This window comes from Talpa occidentalis, unplaced genomic scaffold, assembly GCF_014898055.3.
Source record: "Talpa occidentalis isolate TD23 unplaced genomic scaffold, MPIMG_talOcc4v2.1 talOcc4.10, whole genome shotgun sequence".
Classification (NCBI taxonomy): Eukaryota; Metazoa; Chordata; class Mammalia; order Eulipotyphla; family Talpidae; genus Talpa; species Talpa occidentalis.
This window is the reverse complement of record NW_023600993.1, coordinates 98757746-98780587: the sequence shown is the minus strand read 5'-3', so window position 1 is coordinate 98780587 and position 22842 is coordinate 98757746. Positions and strand designations below refer to the sequence as shown.

Sequence of the window (22842 nt, the reverse complement as noted above, 5' to 3'; positions counted from 1 at the left end):
CCCGAACCGACGGGCTCGGCGCGTGGCTGCCTGGGCGGCCGGGCCTGAGGTCGGCCGAGTAAGGCTTCCACGTGACTGCAGCTCGAGCTACCGGAAGTTAGCAGCGCCTCGGAAGAGAACTCTCCGCCCCTCTTGGAGCTTACGCTTTAGAGGGAGAAGGGGAATAAATAATCCCAGATGATGTCAGGTCCTGATGAGAGCTGTGGAAAGGCAGTGACAGAACAGGCAACACAACGGGCAGTGACTTGGGAGGGAAACTGGATGGCTGGGGGAGACCTCTGGAGAGGTGACAACCTGAATTGCAGCAAGGACAGTTGTGGGAAGCTCAGCCTGGCCAGTGTTTTATTTTTTTTTTTAAACAGATTTTTTTTTATTTTTTAATTTATGCATACAAGAGCTGGGGTACAGGCCAGAGGTGTGGAGGGTGAGAGGACCCACCAGAGACAGAGTGGGGAGCAGAACAGGCGGATTGAGTGAAATACACTGCTGAGGGGAGCAGTGGGCGAGGCAGGAGAGGTCTGCTGCGCCATGTGGGTAGCTCCCTAGCCCGGGGTCGAACTTGTGCTGCAGAGGCTGAGGATAGCTTCACAGGCTGCCTCTTAACACCTTGCGCCACCAGGGAGGCCCCTGGCCAGTGTGTTAGAAGGAGGGGATGCCAATAGCAAAGACTCTGAGGCGGGAATGAGCTATGCTTAGGCTTCATGGAGGATGGCAGGTGGAGTTAGAGAAGGCAAGGCAGACTTCAGAGTAGTACCAAGGTATTACTTGTCCCTCAACGGAAGAGGACAGAATGTGCTTTATGGGAATGCTTCCTCACTTGACATGTTACATTTACATATTTAACCGTTACTACTTGTGAACCTGTATTTGCATTTCTTCCCCAAAGCCTACAAGGCTATTGTGCTGTGTTCTCTGCTCTGTGGGTCCGGTGCCCATAGGCCCTACAGCTGTCTGCTATCCACGCATCAAATGGCCCTTCCCTGTGTGACACCCCTTAGGGAGGGGCCCCAGGGAGCATCAAGGAAGCCGAGGAAATGAGACAAGAGATAATGGCTCTCAAGCACCTAAAGGAGATGTGGGCAGTGTTTTAAGAGGCAAGATCTAGAGCCAGACTACAGGGCTTTGAATCTAGCTGTGTGACCTTAGGCAAATTCCTTGACCTCTCTGAGCCCCAGGTACCCTTTTATAAAAAGTGGGGTGGTATGAAAATATTTTCTATACTGCCTTGTAGGATGGTAGTAAGAATTAAAAGGAATGATGTGTGCAGAGCAAATGCCTAAGAATCCTATACATGGTCATTATTACTGTTATTGCTCTGCTGTGAGGTGCTATCACAGAAAGGAAAAGGGAAAAAAAGCAAAGACTAAGCAATGTTGAAATGGCTTCTTGTCATTTCAGGTGATCACTAGGGAAGTCTATTAGGAGGAAGAAAGTTTTTTCCCCCACTTCCTTTGGTAGAGGGGAAGAGGAAGTGTGACCCAGCAGGAGTCCAGGGAATTCAGGACTATGGAATTTCAAACCAGAACCCTTTGGGCACCTCAATCAAGGATAGCACCTTGCAGAATTCAGAGGTGAGCAGGCTTTTGGTGCTAATTTCCATTTACTAATCTAGACACTGCTAAGATAAGACACAAATCACTAACTCAAGGGCAGTTTAGTAGCTTTATTAAGAAAACAGGTATGATACACAGGTTTGCAAAAATTCCAGGGAATCCCTCTGGTCCTGAAGGAAACATAATTGCCTAAAACGTGTTCTGGTCTATTGGCAGGGTGCAAATGCAGTGCGGTTTCAAAATCGTCATTTAAAATGCTTAAATAAGGAGAACTTGCACAAGGTTGAGTTGGCTCTTCCTCAACCAGTGACCTCAACATGCCCTCCATCAGAAAATAGGTAATCAGAAGTGACTTCTTTTTGACAGGGAGGCCAAAGCAAGCTGAAAATATCTGCCACAGGTGAATTGTTAGATCCTCCAATATCAGGCTGAAGACACCTAGTTAGACACAGAGGAAGTCACTTTAGCTCAGGGCTTTCAAACTCAGCACCATGACATAGGGACCGGCGATTCTCTGGGCTGGGGGCTGTCCTGTATCTCAAAGAATATTTAGTACCATCCCAGGCTTCTACCTACTAGAGGCCAGTAACATCAGAAAATGTTCCAGAATTAGAAATCAATCACCAAGTGTTGCAAGTAAGTATGGGGGGCAGAACTGAAAACCATTGGCTGGCAGTCCCTGGGCACTAGCTGTTCTGAAGAGATAAAGATGCTTGAGAAATCTTTTCCAAAAGAAAGGACTGGCCCTTTGTTCCTCACTGGAAGCACCTGAAAAGCAGCACCACAGAGCAGTTTTACTCCAGAAAATTGAAGACAAGGGTGCATTAATCAACTTCTGCAGTGGGCTAGTTTAAGCACAATAATGATTTACAACTTTAGAAACTTTAGAACTGCCTCCCATTCAGTGCCTGGTGGGCTGCTCTGTGTCATCCTCTGTAATCTTGCCTCTACTGCCAGCAAGAGAGATTTCGAGAGTTAATCCAATGGTCAAATTAACTAATGAGTTAAAGTGTATCAAGAGCTAAATAAGAATTTTCTTGTGACTGGATGGTTTTCCCCTTTTCACGAGGTGGAGGGGAAAAGTTAATGGAATTTAATTTTTACTTAAAATTAAAAACTACAGTAAATAATTATGTTTTTAATAATTAATAATTACGTTTACTAAATACCAATTAATAAATACGCAATTAATAATTACGTTTACTAAATACCAATGGAGAACTAGTTTATACCTGCCATAAGACCAAACCCAAAATTATGGCTTGAAATCTACCTATTACTACTACATTAAAAACAACGTTACTTTTTAAAACTTTATTGATTTACCACCTGATTAAAGCATGGGATAGTTTAACAGTATTATACATAATATTTTTACATAGAAAACTTTACATAGCATTTCATATTATATAATTCTGCTTATTCTTTCAAAAATGTATACATCCATTGGGCAAGGAATGCTTTTCATTAAATTACCAATATTAAATGCACTTAATCATTGTGTATAGATTAAACAAAAGTAGCTAATAACTAACTTTTAGGCATTTTAAGGAGGTAAAACATACACTTTGCACATAAAGAAATATTGATGCACAAATGCAGATAAAATTTTTTAAAAATTAGAACACTGAGAAAAACTACACCTTTGATGAATGTCCTTTTATTGAGAGCAAGGCTTTCCAGACACACTCATTGCTTTAAATATTCAGCTTTGGTTTCTTTGTTTTCCAAACTACAAAGCTGCTCGTAGCAAAACTCCAGGATTTCATGTGAGTACAAGCTATGTCTACCTTAACACAAATATTAGAACAGAATTCAGAAAATGCAGTATTAAGGATCCAGCTTCTAGAGAACCCAGTATCTGTTTGCATCATAACAACAAACATTTGAATGAGATGGTTATTCTAGTATTTGTCAGCAGGCTCTTTGAATAACTGTAAAGACGACTAAAGGGATAGCCATAGTCACAAAAGAACAACAGAAAACGGTTTTTTTTTTTTTTTTTTACATTTTGTAAAAAAGTCACCTGTCAGAGGAAAATGTTGTGTTCTGAAATATTATACAATTTCCATCACATAAGTTCTTTGGTTGTACGCAAGGAGGTACAGGGAAAAGGTGTACTTTACTCTAAAGATGCATTATTAGAAATAAAATTTCCCATTCACTGTTTGTTGTTAAAATGCCAAAGCTGGTGATTTCCCTAAAGGACAATGAGAAAAACAAAACTGCTTGAAGCAGCAGTATCGTAACAAAGGAAAACTTCTCTAGAGACCCAGCACATATAATCAACACTTAAAGCATTCTGAGAGAGAAGTAAGGCCTTGGAAATGCTTCACTCTTCTCCTTGGCTCTGTTAGTAAGTGATGTCCTGGCTCCTTTTCTAGTGTCTGAGTGGCACAAGCCACATTGACATGAGCTAGGGTAGATTTAGTCACAAAATAGAATTTAGGCTAAATGGCTTATTCCAGGAATTTCCTCTGTACATCACGGTCCACCACCAAGAAAATGACACTAAATAGTTTTACGTCCAGTTTTCAAATGCTCTGTGCTGGTACAATTCAGATGCCTTGTTCAGAAAATCGAATCTCTTAAAAGACAATGTTAAAAAGAAATTCAAATCTGACAAGTTTCAGCAAGTAACCAAATGCACTAACACATCTCTTATTCTGCAAGAGGAGGCAAAAATTAAAGAGAAGGCATATACTGGAAAAGTCTTGCAGTCACATTTGATGAAGAAAATGTCACAGAAGACCCTCAGAGGGAAAGGAAAACATCTCTAACCAGGTTTGCAGCTGCATGAAACCTATATGTTCTGAACAAAACTTGTGTTCTCCATTTATGCCTTTAATACAAACATCGATGGAGATGATGGGCTTGTTGAGATCGGAACACATTACAGTACCAGGGAGCAAGTCCTAGAAGGTAGGTCCAAGCTGTAGTTTAAAGGATCCCAGGACATGTCATTCAAATGTGCTAACACTTTCTACTCACAGAAAATACTCTCTCCGTCCCTTCCTGCTTGAGAAAGCTTTTCTCCCCTAATGTATGTAAATAACCTAAAGACCTAATAAACCTGCTCTTTTTCTTTGGTAGAGAAATTAAAATACTTTGGGGGGCAGAAAAGAGTGGACAGAGTACTACTGGCCCAAACCAAGCATTCCTCAAGGCTGTTAAAAACAAAAACAATTTAAGAAATCGATCCTTTAGTAAACAAAAGCACCAGAAATCCTTCTATATAAAGAAAAAATATTGGATTTTATAGATAGGTTCCCAACTTACTAACTGCTAAGGCACCAGAGTTGACATCAATACAACCCAATTCACAGGACTAAAGGGCGTGGGTAGAAGTCTGAATGTTGGAAGAACTCTGTAACACTTTTGCTAACCTGAATGCCACTCCAGGCAGCGGATGAGCGGGCAGAGAATGAAGCATGTGTTCTCTTTCTCACTGACTCAGAATAAATTAAGTTTCCAAATCTACTGCTTGCAGGCTTCAGGCCCTATCTATATATGGCCCACTTTTATAGAAGCCGCATCCTCATTCAGTTCTACTGCAGTTAAGAGTATTGCACCGTCATTAACATAATAAGGAACCCAGAATCAAATCTTTCCAAAGGACTCAGCTCCTAGGTTCAAGTGAGCTGGAACATTGGGCACAGGATACCTCCCTCCGCAGTCACAGTTCAGCTGTGCTGGCCCCACCACAGTGAGGGTCCGCTCCAGTTCAAGCCATGGCGTGTGGCTGAGGAGGTGCACAGGGGCACGCCTTCTCCCGCACAGCACGTTCCCCCTTCTCGAGGGCCCTTTAATGGGGATTGTGCGAAGCTGGGATGCTAACCATTGGTACCCTCATTATTCTGAGGTAAACTTAAATATAAATTAACTCTGTTAAATTACTACTTCATTTTCATTTCTACTTCATATATTAGATTTCAAAGTGTGTGAGATGGACAATGAATTCTGGAAATTTTAATTGAATACCCATCCACAAATACTTACTTCAAGGAAGGCTAATCATCTTTATTAAATTGTTTACTTTTTTCCTATAGACTTGTTCTCCCCAAGTACTAAAACAGGGAGAGCCAGGAGGCACTACAATTTTTTAAACCTTGCAAGCTCTTAATTCTAACTTATTCACTAAACTCTGCTTTCAATCAAATCTTCAATAACATTTTTTTTGTAAAAGACTTTAAAAAAATCACTCAGACATCAGCAAAACAAAACAGGAAAAAAAAAATCTTCTTTCCCCTATCTTTCCCCAAACTAACCTAATTACAGCTGACTCACAACTGACAAAAAACACTCAAACTTCTCTAACACACTCAAACAACAAAAAACCCAGCATATTTTAGGTGGCATTTAGCCATTACAAGAAATTTTATTAATATACTCTCTAATAATCACGAACCTATACAGCTATGTTCAGTACTTTCAACAGGAGTGACTTCCTCTGATGAAACATTAATAGCCGATCAGGGGACATAGCTAGAAAATGACGGTGGGGGCCATGACAAACTGGACGGACAGTTCAACCAGTAAAATGGAATGACAGAGATGAAACAGACTCCCCACCTACTGTGGTGACTGGGTATGCAACAGTTTAATGAATACCACAACGCCTTAGTCAGAGACTCTGATGGGACCAGTGGAGAGGCCATCTTTATCCAGGCTGTTCTGAGCTCCCAGGTGCCGACTCCTGTTTCTGTTGTCTGACCCTTGATGAGATGTGCTAGGCAGAGGTGGCATGGTAAACCTGCAGAGCTGCAGCAGCGGCTCATGGCGGGGCCAAGGCTACCACAATGGTGACAGTGTTCCTGGTCCCTGTGATGGTTCTTCTGGAATCCATATTTTATACACAACACCTATTCTTAGGAAGAACTTCCGCAGAACAGCTCGGAGTTCAGGAATCAGGTCAAACTGCATAATTTCACACAAGTAGGGGTAGTATGTTGAAGCATGTGCTTTGAACTTGAGGTGGGAGAGAAGAAGAGAGAATTAGACACGGCACTATTTGCGGGGGGCACAGTTTCAAAAGTATTTATATCACCCTGGGAACTGCTTGTAATGTTGGTGCTTTTTCTTGCTATTAGAAAGTAGATACAAAAAACCTAGAAATTCACAATTCTTTTAATTCTATTTAAACACAAACTAGTTGGGGACAGCCTTGCCACCAAAGTCAGTTTTCATTTCAGTAAAGCAAGGTCCCAGTTTTAAACAAGTGCTTCACAATCTCAACCCTCTCCTCAACAGAGCCACACTGAAATCACTGTAGAGCAAGCTTGGTTTCAACGTCAGCATTTCTCAACTGGGGTTCTTTGAGAGAAAAAAGACCTAATGTACTAAAGCATCTGTGGCTTGTAATGAGAAGTGCTTCTCCCCATTTTGTCTAGAACGGTGCTAGTTATGTAAACATCCTTGGAAGAACTGAGAAAACAGTTCAAAGTCTGAGTAAAAAGCCCACCCACACTGATATCCTAGTGGAGACATCAGCATTTAGTTGCTTATACCTTTTCATCATTTATTTTGAGGGTTTTTGTTAAAAGCAACAACAGAAGACTTGTCCAGGCCTCCCGATGGCTTTCAGAATTCACCGTGATGAAATAGGCAAGGGCCTCACTGCACACACTGGAAGAGTCAGAGAGGAGGAGGCACAATCAACAAAAGTTCACGTCTCATATTCCCCTGGAGTAGAGAACTGTTTATCTTGCCCTGAGTATTTACTGAGCACTGAGTACACTCCTGAGCCCTGATTTCTCAGCTGTAACATGGGGATAAGCAAGTGTACCAAAACTCGAGAGGTTGCTGTGAGATTGAAACAAGCAGGTTCGATGGTAGCTTCACTCAGGCCTGGCCCAGTGAGGGTTCGATGCCCGTCTTAGCCCAGGGAGCCCGGAGTGTATTATCCGAGTTAAGAGCATGTGGCCTGCCTTTCTCTTCTCACCTAACATCCTGGTGCTGTTTTCTTCAACATGTTGTGCTAGAAGCTAACATTTATGTATCTATGTTAGAGGAACTTCATGAGGATGTGTAAGTAATTCTCCTCTGGGCTTGATATAAGTTGACATGTCCCCTTTAATTCCTTTTAGTTTATGATTTGTTAGTCACATGTCATCATTGTTAGGATGACTGAAAGACAGACCCCTAAGTCTATCTTTCAAGGGATACATGCTAATATTTTGGCAAGTTTCATTCCAGTTTTTTTTTTTTGTCTATGATTTAAAAATCCATTACTAAAACTCATAAGTATCGTAAGTTTTACATTCTGTTCATTTGTGGTGAAACATTATATATATATACATATATATATATATATATATATATATATATATAGTTTATTTATTTATTTATTTTTAAAGATTTATTTATTTGGGCCTCCCCTGGTGGTGCAGCGGTTGAGTGCCTGGCTGCAAGGCTGCCCGCAGCCTCTGCAGTGCCGGTTCATTCCCCGGCCACCAGCAAGGGTCCCACCAAAAAAAAAAAAAAAATTATTTATTTATACAAGAACCAGGGTACAGGCCAGATGCATGGGAGGGTGGAGGACTCACCAGAGACAGAGCAAGGAACAAAACAGGCAGATTGACGAAATACGCTACCTAGGGGAGCAGCAGGCACGACAGGAGAGGTCTGCCGTGCCATGTGGGACCCTCGCCGGCTGGGATCAAAACGCTGCTGTAGAGGCTGCGGAGAGCTTCTCAGCATGGTGCTCAACCGCCTGCGCCACCAGGGGAGGCCCGAAACATTATATTATGAACATACTCCGCATCAAGGAAAACTGATTCAAAACCCTTTTTTAAAAAACAAAACAAAACAGGGCCTCCCCGGTGGCGCAGCCGTTGAGCGCTGGGTTGCGAAGCTGCCCGCGGCCTCTGCGGCGCCGGTTCGATCCCCGGTTGCTCCCCGGCCACCGGAGGAGGGTCCCACATGGCGCGCAGACCTCTCCTGCCGCCCGCTGCTCCCCTCAGCAGTGTCCTTCGGTCCTTCTGCCTGCTCTGCTCCCCGCTCTGGCTCTGGTGAATTCTCTCACCCTCCCGCGCTTCTGACTGTACCCAGTGCTTGTGTAAATAAATAAATAAATCTTAAAAAAAAAATTTAAAAAAAAAAAAACAAAACAAAACAAAACATTGGGCCTCCCTGGTGGCGTAGTGGGTTGAGCGCTGCGCTGTGAAGTTGTCCGCAGCCTTTGCAGCGCGGGTTCAATTCCCGGCCAGCCAGGGAGAAGCACACATGGCATGGCGGACCTCTCCTGCCTCACAGGCTGCTCCTCTCAGCAGTGCTTTCGGTCCGTCTGCCTGTTCTGCTCCCCACTCTCTGTGGTGAATTCACTCAACCTCCCATGCCTCTGACCTGTACCCCAGTTCTTGTATAAATAAATAAATCTTAAAAAAAAAATTGTTAAAGATTGCATAATATTCTTTCATCTGCTATACTATAATTTAATTATCCATTCCAGAGCTGAGCTGTCTTAAGTTTTTTCTCTTTACAAATAAGTCTGAAATAAATATTCTGGGTAGTAATCCTAAGTCTTATTTCTTTTTTTTTATCTTTTTTTTTTAAAATTTATTTATACAAGCACTGGGTATAATCAGAAGCTTGGGAGGGTGAGAGAATTCACCAGAGCCAGAGCGGAGAGCAGAACAGGCAGACTGATGAAGTACACTGCTGAGGGGAGCAGCGGGCGGCAGGAGAGGTCTGCACGCCATGTGGGATCCTCACCTGGCGGCTGGGGATAGAACTGGCGCTGCAGAGGCTGCGGGTAGCTTCGCAACCCAGTGCTCAACCGCTGTGCCACTGGGGAGGCCCTCCTGAGTCTTATTTCTAAGATATTTTCTTAAGTTGATTTCATAATAGTGGAAATACAGAGTCAAAAAAAGAGAATGGGGCCTCCCTGGTGGTGCAAGGGGTTAAGCACCGCACTATGAAGCAATCCGCAGCCTCTGCAGGATGAGTTCAATCCCTGGCCGGCCAGAGAGAAACCCACATGGCACAGCAGACCTCTCCTGTCTCGCCCGCTGCTCCCCTCAGCAGTGTATTTCATTCAATCTGCCTGTTCTGCTCCCCGCTTTGTCTCTGGTGAATTCTCTCATCCCCCCTGCATCTCTGGCCTGTACCCCAGCTCTTGTATGCATAAATAAATAAATCTTAAACAGCAAAAAAAAAAGAGAATGAACATTTTAAGTTTCCAGATCTAAAGCCACCCAATTTCCAGAGTGACCCTGTCACTGTACTCATCCTAGTGGTATAGGAGCGCGTGTGTCTCAACACACAGTTGCTAGCTCTGCATGTTTATGTTAGTAAATTTTAAAAAAGTGAAAAAGAATATAAGCATCCTGCTCAGAGTTACCTAAGAACTGAGTGGCAAGATCTACTTTTCTGTTTGGGGCCCCCTCAATGGCATCCCGCCATCTCCTCAGGGCTTCATTTCCATGTAGTCAAAGCCAGTACACCCTGGAAGCCATATGATGCTACTACATTCCTCTTGCAAAGACTGATGGGAGGTTAGAGCTGACATCACTCTTGAGAGGACCAGTCAGAATCTCATTCCAGGTCTATTAACTCTAAGCTCAGAGTACTTTTCACTGCCCATGTTTTTGTGCTAAGAAACTTCTGAATCATAAAGTAAAAATCAAAATCAACAAGCAACTATAAACCAGAGACACACTACGGGGGCGGGAGGGGAGGAGGGATTAGGGTCAAAATAAGGGGGGTGGGAATTGTATGGGGAATATAACCAAGAAGAAAATGCATACATTGTGCAAAAATGAAAAATGATGTAAAAAAAAAAAAAAAGATTAGTTTTGGATGATTTAAAAAAAAGAAAGAAACTTCTGAATCAAAGAAATGAGGCTCCCCTCTCTTCAGGGTATTAAGAAAACTGAAAGAAGAGCTACCAGACAGAAGGAAAAAACAGAAAAGAAAGTAGTTTGTTAGGGCATCAACCATGTAGGTATTTTTCTCCTACTCTTTTCAATTCGCAGTATTGTTGATGCATCTGTGTATTAGAGATAAAAAATTTAATCTTACCCTAAAAGTCGCTGCTGTATTTCTTCCCAAGAATCCTTGCGGTTCTCATCAACATACATTCGAAACAGGATCCTCAGGCAACAGGCCAGGCTGCTGGTTTCTTGTTTGAGAAGATTAGGTTTAGACTTGCCCTTAAAACCTACATGTGAGAGAGTCATATAAGTAGTGCACACTGCTGGGATAATGCCAAGAAATCATGTGGGAGCCTACGACAGTCACTTGTGGGAATGCTGGAGTATCTCACATTCTTATAAGCTCAACTGTGGATATCAGAAATGACATTTCCCAAAGGTTTTAACGTTTTAGGCCATGATCACAGTGGTCTATCTGCTGTGCGGCTTACCTGCTCGCCACAGGACTGTCCTCTGTTCGTAATTGGAATTGAAGGCCTTTGAGAAGGAATGGGATTCCTGCAAGCAGTCCAGCAGCTTGAAGAGGTGCTTGGAAGACATGCACTTATACATGCCCTGATCCTCCGTCTCTATGTGGATATCCGCATCCAGTGTGTCTTGCTAGAGGAGGAAGGAAAGGGGAGCTAAGTAAAGAGGATAAGCAGTACAAGCTGGCTCCAACACCCCACGGCGCGGAAACAGCCTCCCCGGAGACAAGGATGCCTTCTCGAGTCCCACTCCTATTACCTGGGCAGCAACCATGTGTTCTGCATCTTCCTTTTTGCTTGTTGCAGGGTAGAACACGATGTTGTCAATGGTCTGTATCAATTCCAACTGGACCACACACTTGATGAGGAGGCTGGCAAACAGTTTCTGATCTATATTAGATGATAAAGATTAACCCTAATAATGATTCAGCCAGTACTGAATAAATGCTCATTGAGCTTCTACTATGTGCCAGGCATGACTGATGCTATGGCACAGAAATGAATAAAAAATCCCTATTTCCATGGCAGAGGCAGATGATAAGCAAACATTCAAGTATAAGATTATTAAGTCAAAAGATGACACAGGTAGGGGTGGGAACGGGAAGTGTCAGAGTGGGACTGTAAGCTTAAACAAGCTGGTCAGGAATGGTCTCCCGAAAATGTGATATCTGAGCAAAGAGGTGAGGGAATCAGTTATGTAGACCTGTGTCCTCCAGAAGATTCTCTACTGGTCACTCGTACAGACTAGTTTTGAACTGCCCTAGTCACGGGAGATTGGATACCCAGGGCAGCCAAATTTTCCAGAGAAGTCTTACTCCCGGTGCTGAGGAGTGGAGCAGGGATGGGCTCATTTAAAATCTTAGTTCCATGGTCCTCTCTGGTGGCGCAGAGGTTAAAGTCTCAGTGCTATCAAGCTATAGCCAGACTGTGGCCTGAGTTTGACCCTGGCCAGGGAGCTGACCTACATGGTGCAGCAGACCTCTGCTGTCTTGCCCGCTGCTCCCCTCAGCAGTGTATTTCAGTACATCTGCCTATTCTGCTTCCCACCCTGTCTCTAGTGAATCCTCTCACACCACCCCCACCTACCACCACCTCTGGCCTACACCTAGTTCTAGTATGCATAAATAAAAAAACTTTAAGAAAAAAAAAAAAAAGAAAATCTTAGTTCCTGGATCACTTTCTGTCTGCTGTGGAGTTAGGAGTTACTTTCGACATTTTCTACTTCCTTATTTCTCCAGTGTTGTCTTTTGGTGGTGAGTCATCTTTGGCTAGTTAGCAGTCTTTATTTAGAACCCTCTACTCATACTGTTGGTGTGGTTTCTGCCAGCTGACTAGACTCTGAGTAGTGTCTTATCTATCTTGTTGTTCTTAATCCTTGGCTCAAGGGTAGCCCACATCAGGCACTACATTAATGCCTGACTACAGAATTTGGCTACATAATGCCATAATGCCAATTTTGACTGGAGTCAAAATACAGATTCCTTTTTAACTTACTGCTATAGAATCAGAATATTGAAAACATGAAACAAAGCTTTTAGTGACAGAAAGCAAAAGAAGCTGGGTCAGCTTCAGGTTTTTTTAAAGTGAGTGTGACATTTAGAGATACATATAAAAATTCACCAAGTAGAAGTAGATTTGCTTACAAAAAAATATAATGGAGTTGCAGCAGATGTACATTTAACTTATGCCAATTCAACTGTGTCATCTGGGCCAACAGTAAAAAGGAAGACGGCAATACAAGTGGTGTAAGTGATTCGACTGACTGAGCTTATGCCCAGAAGGGAGGCTGAGATGGGAGAAACAGAGGGGTCTCAAGTTCCAGGCATTTCTCAGAGGAGAGATGTCTCGCCACATTGAAAGAAATTCTATTTAAAGAAACCTGCACTTGGCATCTACACACAAGTCAGCCACTTTATCTGGAGCTGATGAAGAAACAGCTCATTCTCACTGGAACTGGAGAGATAGTGGCTGAGCTGCAGGTACTGGGACAGCAGTGCACCAGTCTCCAACACAGCACCTTCTTATTGGATGCCTTCAAAGAGGGTGGTCCAAAGAGGGTGGGATTGCTATGAAGACAAAGGGGCACACAACCTCAAAGCATCCAGAATGTCGCCAGAAAAATTCCAACTTGTCAGTCAGCTGGGTGAATCTTTACAGAGATTCTACTCTCAGTAGCTGAACCACATATTGGTGAGTCGTGTCATCCAAGTCCCAGTTCATGGGAGGAAGGTAAGACAGTACCTCCTCAAAGGGTTAGTGTAACGATGATGTGAGAGCACACACATGAAACACAGACACAGTGCCTGGCACACAACAACTGGGAAACCAGTTTTGTAAATGATGGACAGTGAAACTGTAGGCAGCATTAAGAGACAAACTGGCAAAAGAGATTGAGATTCATATCCAGAAAAGGGAGCTCTAACATAAAAAGAGCTTCTCCAAATGAATAAAAAAGACCAACAATCAATACAAAATAAGTAACGATTATGCACACACAGTTCATAGAAAACAAAATAGAAGTGGTTTATCTTAAGTGTATGAAAACTATCAGTTCCACTCACAATTTAAAAACTGCAAATTAAAAGTACTCCAAAGTGACCAAATTTTACCTGGTGTTCCTGCAGATCATGTAAATAGGTACAACATTACCAGGGGGCAACCTGGAAAACTTGCTAACATAGAAGGTATGCTTATCTGTTAACCCAGCATCCTATTTCTAGGAATTTGCTATTTAAACTACCAATGGCTATTATGAGATTATTCCAGGCAGTATTGTTTTTAACAGAGAAAAGCTGGAAATACTAGAAAGGACACAATTAAGCAAATAACAGTACCTCTACACCCTGGGATAATATAAGGCAATGTGAAAGCTCTTTAGGCACTGTTTCTAATGATCTCTAAGATACAGGAGAAAATGATGCAGTAGTCTATAATCCGCAGACAAATGTGCTGTATATGTGAATGTATATCTGTATTTGCTTGCACATGGACAAATGTCTCTGGAAAGGCACGTAAGAAACTAGTGGCACTGGCTGCCATAGGCAAGGGAACTAGAGACTGAGCCATGGGGGTGTAAATGAAATGAAATGTAAATGAAAACAAACCAAAACAAAAAGTGGCCTTACTTGCATAAGGTCTACCTTTCCAGCTGTCATCAGTTGGGTTAGAGAGTTGACTCTGCCCTCTCTCTGAGGCATTTTTATCTATGCTGCTTAAAGACTGGCGGTCCAGGTCCATGTCCTAAAAGTAAATCAGAGAGAAATACCTTGTTCACTTTCCTCCATTTGAGCAAAGGTGTCTGGCATAATGCTGCCTGGCCCCCTTGAATGTAGATGACTCACTCAGCCAGAAGTCCGATTATGCTGCACGCTTAATGCAGTGCAAAAAGCAGCACAGGGAGATCACAATTCCAATTATTCCCCTTTACCCCCCCCTCAAAATTTCATACTTTTGTTATTTCAACTTAGAGGGCACATCTTTATGTACGATGTAATAAATTTCCAATGAGATCAAGTACAAGAAGACTAGCAGGGGTAGTAGCTAGCTTTTTTTTTAAGTTCACTGCAGAAAACAAGTCAGAAAAAAACAAAAACAAAAACAACAGAAAATGTCAAAATGTGTTTCATTTTCAACTTGCTGTGTCCCAAATGCCTTTTAAAATCTAATGACCTTAAAGTTATTTGGGCATAAAAGTTAATATTACAATACCAACCTTCCCTACTCTGGCAATAAAATCAAAGTATTTTAAAGTGAAACTTGAAACAGAACTTTTTTATGTGGCCTCACATAAAGAATAAGCACTATTTCATTGGTGGAGAGTAAAGCACTCTATTTATTAGGGTAATAAAGATAATTATGCCGAAGCATCATTTATAATTATATAACATGAACTCTAGAACTGACCTGAGTCACAACAAGGGAGAATTAGTTAAATACTTTATAATAATGTGCAGCCACTGAAAAGGCTATTCTCAAAGAAGATTTAAGAATACTGAAAAATGCTCACAATGCTGTTAAGCAATACCATGTGCCAAATGAGCCCATACTTCAAACACGTGTGGGTTATACGTATGCAGTCACATAAAGATAATATGAGAAATGTAAACTGTGGTTTTTATTGGGTGTATTGACTTATTTTCTTAATACTTTTCTATACTTTTGAAAAAACACATTAATATAATTTTACGATCTTATAACCTTTTTAAACTCACCATCAGAAAAGCACAAACTCTTTGGGGTGCTCAATTTTTCACTATAATGAGAGATCAGAGAAAAGACAACAACAAAAAATCCTACCAGATGTTTTTCTGATGACTCTTCCTCCATTCCTGCAGGTCTCCATGTCAGCAAACTATGGGAATGCAAGAAAAGGAAAATGGTCAGTGTACAAGGCCACCCCAAGTCCACAACACCCAACAAACACAGAAATAAACAGCAAAAAAGGCATCAACACTTACACGTGTGGGATGGTTGTTTTGAAAATGTCCAACATGCAATTGCACGTTTCATCCCAGACATCGGGACTGAATTTCTCTCCATTGGAAATTACTAAGTTTTCTAAGCAATTTGTACCTGATCGAGCCAGCTGCTCATTATCTGCAAAATAAAATAACATCTTTCATTAAAGTCAACTGTTTATTTTGGCTCTAACTAGACCCATGATACCTCATATTTTAAGATGGAGACTAAGCAACTAGTGGGTTAAGTAGCCTTTTAATTAATGAAGAAATATTACAGACAGCACTATAATTTTAATAGTTTTAAGAAGACTACAAATAGTTATTTATCATTGTTAGGGATGGAAGAGGTCAAAAATTTGCAACTTAATAAACTGGCTCTTGTATAAGGAATGGTAAATGACTATAGAAAATAGTGGACCAGTGTTTCTAAATTTAGTCATTCAAATATAACATTTTTCAATTTTGCCACATCAGCATTAGCCTTCTTAACACTTATTTTAAAATCAGATCATTTTGGGAAAATTTTACTAAATTAAGCCCTAGGTCAAAATCACCTATGAAGTCCAATTGCCATGAGGCAATATACACTAAAATAAGCAAAATAAGCCCATTGATGAAGCTGCTGATCTTATTCCACATAGTATATTAGAAAAAAATTTAATTTCAGGAAAATTCAAAAATACAAAAGTAGGAAGAATAGTATAACCTCCAACAGTACATTTTTTAAAATAATGAATAACTACATCACATCTTAGATAAATAAAGGGAGATTTTTTTTTTGGTCTAATTAAATTATACACCTATGCCTTTAATATCTTGAAAAAATTAATTTCTTGTTAAGCACTATGTCAAGAAAAATGATGCCTAGAGACATAAAGTGTACCTTGTTTTACACACCACTGCAATTGTGCAAATACATCAGAAAGAAGAACTTCATTCAAAGCTTCATAGAATTGGGTAAATACATCACAAATAGCATAGAGTGCATGATTGCATGTTGTTGTCATCCACTCAGATTTCTGGAAAAACAATAAAAAGATAATGCTAAAACCACGTGCCCTGTGTGAGATGGGCAGTCTCATACATTATGTTCAAATGTGTAAAACTGTTCCGGAAGGTAATGCCATATACCAAAATATTAAACAATCAAAGTGATGCTTAAAAAGTTTTAATGATTTAGAAAAAGCAAGCATGAGATTTTTAACTACTCACATCTTATACCTAAAATTTAAATATTAAAAATGATGCCATGAAATTACCAGAGGGGAAGGGGAAGGTTGATAAGCATGTTTCCAAAAACAGAAGAGCCAACTGATTTGGTTACTTGAAAGTTAAAATTTTCCAAAGTGAGAAGGAAATTGAGGATAGCACGGTGGGTAAAATCATCTGCAATTCATGTACATTCATGCTGAGTTACTTATATGTTAAAAAAACTCGTAAACCAATAGAAGATGACTAACCCTGAAGCTGGACTGAGGCTGTGGAAAAGCACAGAAGAGGACACAATCACTGACATGAAGGGAAATATGCAACCTCATTAGCAATTAAACTTTTTTAATGTGATACTTTTGGTCCATCAGACTAATAATGATTAAATAAATCAAAGTATGAAGTGATGGAGAAGTGTGAAGAATATGGAGAAACGGGGGTTCTCAGGCCTGGCTGGCAGGAGAGTAAAGACTGCTAGGTCAACTTAGAAGTTGTATCACAAGCTTCAGTGATGTGCATGCCCCAACCTGACCCATGTGTCCAAAACAAACAAAAAGAACAATTGAAAGTGTAGCTGGTGGGCCTCCCCGGTGGCGCAGCAGTTGAGCGCTGGGCTGAGAAGCTGCCCACAGCCTCTGCAGCACCGGTTCGATCCCTGGCCACTGGTGAGGGTCCCACATGGCACGCAGACCTCTCCTGCCACCCGCTGCTCCTCTCAGCAGTGTATTTCGTCAGTCTGCCTGTTGTACTCTCCTCTCTGGCTGTGGTGAATTCTCTCACCCTCCCGCGCTTCTGACTGTACCCAGTGCTTGCATAAATAAATAAATAAATCTTTAAAAAAAAAAAAGTGTAGCTGGGAAAAAGTTGATTTCAGTGTTGTTCAAAGGAAGAAAAACTAGAAGCAATTTTTTATGGGCTATGGAATATCTATAGCTGTGAATATGATCTAGTCTGTAAAAACATTTTAGGAAAAAAATGTATAGTTGTAGAGAAACATTCATTTATTAAAAATTCATTTATAAACATTCATATATTAAGTTAAAAGGCAGGTTACAGTATGTTTGGTGGGATTCCACTCTTGTGAAAAAGAAAGGAGGTGCACGCTACAGCACACACACGTAACACATGGAGTATCTGAAGGTAACAGTGCTTGTCTTTGGAAAGTGGAACTATGAGTGTTTACATTTTTTCTTTGTTTTCTGTTTTCTTTTTTTTTTCCATTTTAAAAGAACAGGTTTATTAGGAAAAAGAGAAAGGGAAAAGAAAAGGTACCTGCATAGAAACAGGTGGTCAGTTTGGGGATGAGAGCTGCCCGTTTTACTGATTTCGGATTTGTTTTTTTTTTTTTATAGAGGCATGCTTTATTTATTTGTTTGCTGGTTTGTTTGTTTGTTTTGTTTATACATGCACTGGGTACAGTCAGAAGCGCGGGAGGGTGAGAGAATTCACCAGAGCCAGAGCGGGGAGCAGAGCAGGCAGAAGAACCGAAGTACACTGCTGAGGGGAGCAGCGGGCGGCAGGAGGGGTCTGCGCGCCATGTGGGACCCTCCTCCGGTGGCCGGGGAGCAGCCAGGGATCGAACCGGCGCCGCAGAGGCCGCGGGCAGCTTCGCAACCCAGCGCTCAACCGCTGCGCCACCGGGGAGGCCCTTGTTTTATAATAAAGAAAAAAAATGAGGTTATGGTAACAGAAAATGTATCTATGCTATGACTGTGACCACATTAAATGATATTAAATGATGTAGAAGACTGAGGGAAATTTGCTAAAAGTTTATCTCTAATTTCTGAATGGTAAAATTATGAATTTTCTGTATATCCCTAATCTTTCATATTAAACATATTACTTTTATACTGGGGGTGTGTGGGGGGGAGAGAACGGTGTTCCTAAAGGAGGTAAAAAAATTACTCCTCCATATCAAAATCGTGAGATAGAATATCCTTTCCCCACCCTTCTGCCCCAGAGGAGAAATAACAAAGACATCCAGAGGCATTAAACATCCGTTTTAACAAAAGGTCTAATATTTCCCAATATCACCTCCAACTATAACTTAATTAAAAATCCTGTTAAAATGGGTTTTAAAGAGACCAGAAACATTTGCTGTTTATTGGCTGTTCAGAAGTCAATACAGGCCACGTGACTAAGAGGACCAGTCAGGTGCACTGCGGAACTGATGGGGTGAAGCCTTGAGCGCAGGCACCAGGGGCCTGCCCAGGTACCTCCCACTCTTCCTCAGATGAAGAGAGTCCCTTACTACTTAATTCCAGTAGAAGAGGGCCAGGAAGGGAGTTTTCTTTAAAACATCCTTTCAGCAGCTCAGTATTTAAGACTTCCATTTAAATTCTTAAAGGTCTTCCCCCATCTTACCTGGGGTAGTACTTTATTCATCACCTACCTCCGACTGCTGCTCAGGGAGTTTCATATTGTCAAAAATCCTGAACACAATTCTGAACAGGTCCTGCCACCAGTGCTTTTCAAAGGTGTGGCCGTAGCTCTTCATGATCTCGAACATGACTGTGAGTCCCCTGGAGGAAACAAAGCCAGGTGCAAAAGAGGGAGTGGGATGGGGGAAGAGAACAGCAGAGAAGAGAGTGAGAAAGCAGGGGGGCAGTGAGCAGGTGATTGAGGCTCATTCGGTGACGGGGTGGGGGGGGTCACGGCCCGGGACACGGTTACCTTGTCCGTACATCTAGTTTGCATCTATTAATGATGCAGGACAGCTCAAAGAGGATGGGGAACCAGCCTCGGACCCAGACTCTGTCGCCAGGAGCCACATTCATGTCATCGCTTGTATATTCTTGTAACACCTGCAATGAGATTCACCTCTCAGTCGCAGAGCAAGCAGGCAAAGGAAAGAACTGAAATGATTAGCCCCACATGTTTTCCTCTCCTAAAGTTATCCATTTAGCCAGGGCACAATGGGGTATTTAAGGAGAAAGACAAACCTGTCCCACGGGCACATAAGCAGTTTTCCCATATGAACCAATGGACTTTTGTGGGTCTTCTTTTTTTTTTTTTTAAGATTTATTTATTTATGCATACAAGAGCTGGGGCACAGGCCAGAGATGCAGGGGGTGAGAGGATTCACCAGAGACAGAGTGGGGAACAGAACAGGCAGACTGAGTGAAATACACTGCTAAAGGGAGCAGTGGGCGAGCAGGAGAGGTCTGCTCTGCCATGTGGGTTGCTCCCAGGCCGCCGTGGATTGAACTCGTGCTGCAAAGGCTGCGGATTGCTTCATAGTACAGTGCTTAACCCCTTACGCCACCAGGGAGGCCCTGTGGGTCTTAGAATAAGGTGAATGGGGTGGCTCGCAAAGTCCTGGGGTTGGGAGTGATCCATTAGGAAGAGTACTAGATGTTACGGTGCAAGCAAAATATCCAAGAAGAATCAACATCTGAGGTCTTTCTGAAATGTTCTTGTGCCTCCTACTTGAAATAATAGCAGCAGCACCACTGTTTACTGAGTGCGTGCTGTGGGCCAGAAACTGGGAGGGGGTGTTATATAACAACCCCCTAAGCTGGGGGGGTGGGGAATGGCCCATTTTACAGAGGGATTAACTAAGGCACTAAGGGGTTAGGTGAACTGCAGCTAGGAGTTGACAGTCTTTCCAGTTTGGATGTGAAGCCCTGTTCTCTGCCTTATCTCGGGGATTTCGTGGCTTCTACTCAGTATTACCATTTGCTGTCATGGAATCTGTTTACCAATGGATTTTCTAACATAAGGCAATTTCTCTCTGTGTTTCATTTAACTCCCCTGGAGACCTGGGATATTATTACCCATTTCCCAGGTCTGATGTGGACATTAAACAAATCAACACACAGAAAATAGTCAGAACACTGCCTGACGCATGTAGGTGCTCAATCAACAGTGGCTCCTGACCTCATCCGTCTTAACAAGCTGGGGTCGGGACCAGTTCTGGCCCCCTTGGGGTCTACCTTTCCATACAGAATGCTCAAGAAGAGATCTGTCCTGGCAACCATGGTTTGGATGAGCTTGGTTCCACCCAAGTGGAGTGTTTGAGATTGTCATTTAAACAAAGCATTCTCCTTTGGGAAAATGAAACATACCAGAAAGACCCCAAACATTTTTAGGAGAAAACACACAGTGATGTTTAGGTGTGATTTCTCAGCTATGTCACAATGGCAAAATTTCATGTCCTAGAAAGGAGGTTCGTTTTCTTTCAAAGGTGTCAGTTTTCCAGTTTTGCCAAAATTCAAAAGCTAAATATACCATTATTTTCTATAAAAACAATCTATAGGAAACCATGTAAAAGCTCAACAGGAATAAAATGATTCCATACAGATACAACACCAGCAAAGAGGACCCTGCAACAGCAGCATTCTAGGGCAAACGCGCATTTGGAGCAGAGTGGCTGGAAAGTGTTTTGCCAGGAGCAAGGGTTGTGTCCATGACTTGTCTTCCCTTCACCACCCATGGAGTGAGGAGAGGAGAACGTACCCGAGGCCTCTCGGAGACGTACTTCCCACAGAAGCGGATGAGCCGGATGGCTTCCATGCTCGTGTCGGGGAAAGCAGCATTGCAGGCGAACTCTGATAAACACTTCACAGCATCCTGAAAGGAATCGATGGCTGCAGGGAAGTGGTGCTGGAAGATAGTTGCTGGGGGGAACACAAGGCACATTTTTTTTTTATAAGACCATGATTTATAAATGGGGGTTAAAACACACACACACACACACACACAGTGAGTGCAACCCCCAGAGATGTTCACCTTTGTGAGCTCTAGGAGAATCATTTTAGTATCTCTGGAAGTTCTTTATAATAAATTATTCAGGAATGAATGCACTGAGTCCAGCTGGGGCTAAACTAGTTCCTGAGTTCAAGCAATGAAGTAAAGGCCCAAATATTCTTTCAATCAACAAACATGTGTTGAGTGTCAACTATGCCAAGCATGGTTGTGGGCCCTGGGGACACAGAGGTAACCATCAAATTTCCCTCCTGCAGGATGCTCAAGTTCTCAGTGGGCTACCATATTGACCTAAATCAATATATATATATAAAGTCGTCACTGTGGGGTGAGTGGTGGGTGAGGGGTCAGAGGGTAGGAGGGGCTGTTTAGGGTGATCAGGGAAGGAATCGCTAAAGAGAGCCTGTATCAGAAGTGTTCCTAAGGAAGTGACACGGGACAGCCATGAGAAAAACAAGTATCACCATGATGCCAACATGTTCATTTTAACTCAGGCCATTTGAGGAGGAACCTGAGGAACTCTCTAAGATATAAACGTTGATCTGTGTGAACAGACACTGAACACTGAGCACAGCTCTGGTCACACTTCTGGAATCCTGAACATCCCCCTTCCTTCCTTCCTTCCTTCCTTGGCCATTTCTGTCCTGAGACCACAGCTTGTGCAGACATCTCATGAAGACAAAGTGGGACATAGAAGGCCAAAGAACTGAAGTTGAAAGATAATGCAGAAACTTACAAGTTTTTCAAAGTCCCATAAATATCATCTGAAAGAAAAATGAGTAGCAAGCTGCTAATACAGAGTTAAAAAACCTCAATGATCACCCCACATCTTGCAATTTTTACAGAGCCCAATATCAGCCTACAGCTTGCTGCATGATCACTGGCAGGACCAGGGACTCCTGGTCAGCAGAGTGGAGGGACAAGGCACCTTGGCTGGCCTATGTGGGTGTGAATCTTGACTCCCAACCGTGTGGCCTGAGGCAAGTTGTTCTACTTTACTTTTCTGTGCCTCAATTTCTTCTTTGGCAAAATGGGGGAAGTTGGTACAATGAATTCTCATTATTCACGGTAGTTGCATTCTATAAAGTCACTGTGGACACTAATTAAGCAAATCGAACCACTCCACTGGGGGATGCAGGGCTTGCCATAGTACTTGACTCAACAATCAACATGTGACCTTGTTTGATATGTTTCTGTTGGAAGACAACTGCTTTAATATCTACTGCTCATTTATTTATTTTTTTTTTTTTTTATATATAGAGGCATGCTTTATTTATTTGTTTGCTGGTTTCTTTGTTTGTTTTGTTTATACATGCACTGGGTACAGTCAGAAGCGCGGGAGGGTGAGAGAATTCACGAGAGCCAGAGCGGGGAGCAGAGCAGGCAGAAGGACCGAAGTACACTGCTGAGGGGAGCAGCGGGCGGCAGGAGAGGTCTGCGCGCCATGTGGGACCCTCCTCCGGTGGCCGGGGAGCAGCCGGGGATCGAACCGGCGCCGCGGAGGCCGCGCGCA

General features: G+C 42.3%; 1 protein-coding gene and 1 long non-coding RNA gene across 3 annotated transcripts in view; one reads left to right on the top strand and one right to left on the bottom strand.

Annotated features, from left to right (window-relative positions):
• The first annotated feature begins 25 nt into the window (after positions 1–25).
• Positions 26–15574, top strand: LOC129146280 (uncharacterized). The gene is made up of 3 exons (XR_008552853.1): positions 26–187; positions 1399–1571; positions 15288–15574. It is a non-coding gene; the product is annotated as an uncharacterized LOC129146280 (long non-coding RNA).
• The window catches only part of ARFGEF2 (ADP ribosylation factor guanine nucleotide exchange factor 2), an 80887-nt gene continuing 60893 nt past the window's right edge, over positions 2849–22842 (bottom strand). Inside the window, exons 28-40 of one of the 2 annotated variants that reach the window (XM_037499993.2) lie at positions 21081–21241; positions 19296–19426; positions 19015–19144; positions 16874–16891; positions 16297–16432; positions 15411–15549; positions 15250–15304; positions 14079–14193; positions 11213–11343; positions 10918–11086; positions 10575–10713; positions 7061–7178; positions 2849–6521 (exon numbers count right to left, since the gene is read on the bottom strand). In XM_037499993.2, coding sequence (XP_037355890.1) covers positions 6345–6521; positions 7061–7178; positions 10575–10713; positions 10918–11086; positions 11213–11343; positions 14079–14193; positions 15250–15304; positions 15411–15549; positions 16297–16432; positions 16874–16891; positions 19015–19144; positions 19296–19426; positions 21081–21241 — 1619 coding nt within the window. In that variant the 3' untranslated portion in view covers positions 2849–6344. The remainder of the gene's footprint in view (positions 6522–7060; positions 7179–10574; positions 10714–10917; positions 11087–11212; positions 11344–14078; positions 14194–15249; positions 15305–15410; positions 15550–16296; positions 16433–16873; positions 16892–19014; positions 19145–19295; positions 19427–21080; positions 21242–22842) is intronic. The other variant, XM_037500001.2, reaches the window with a different exon arrangement.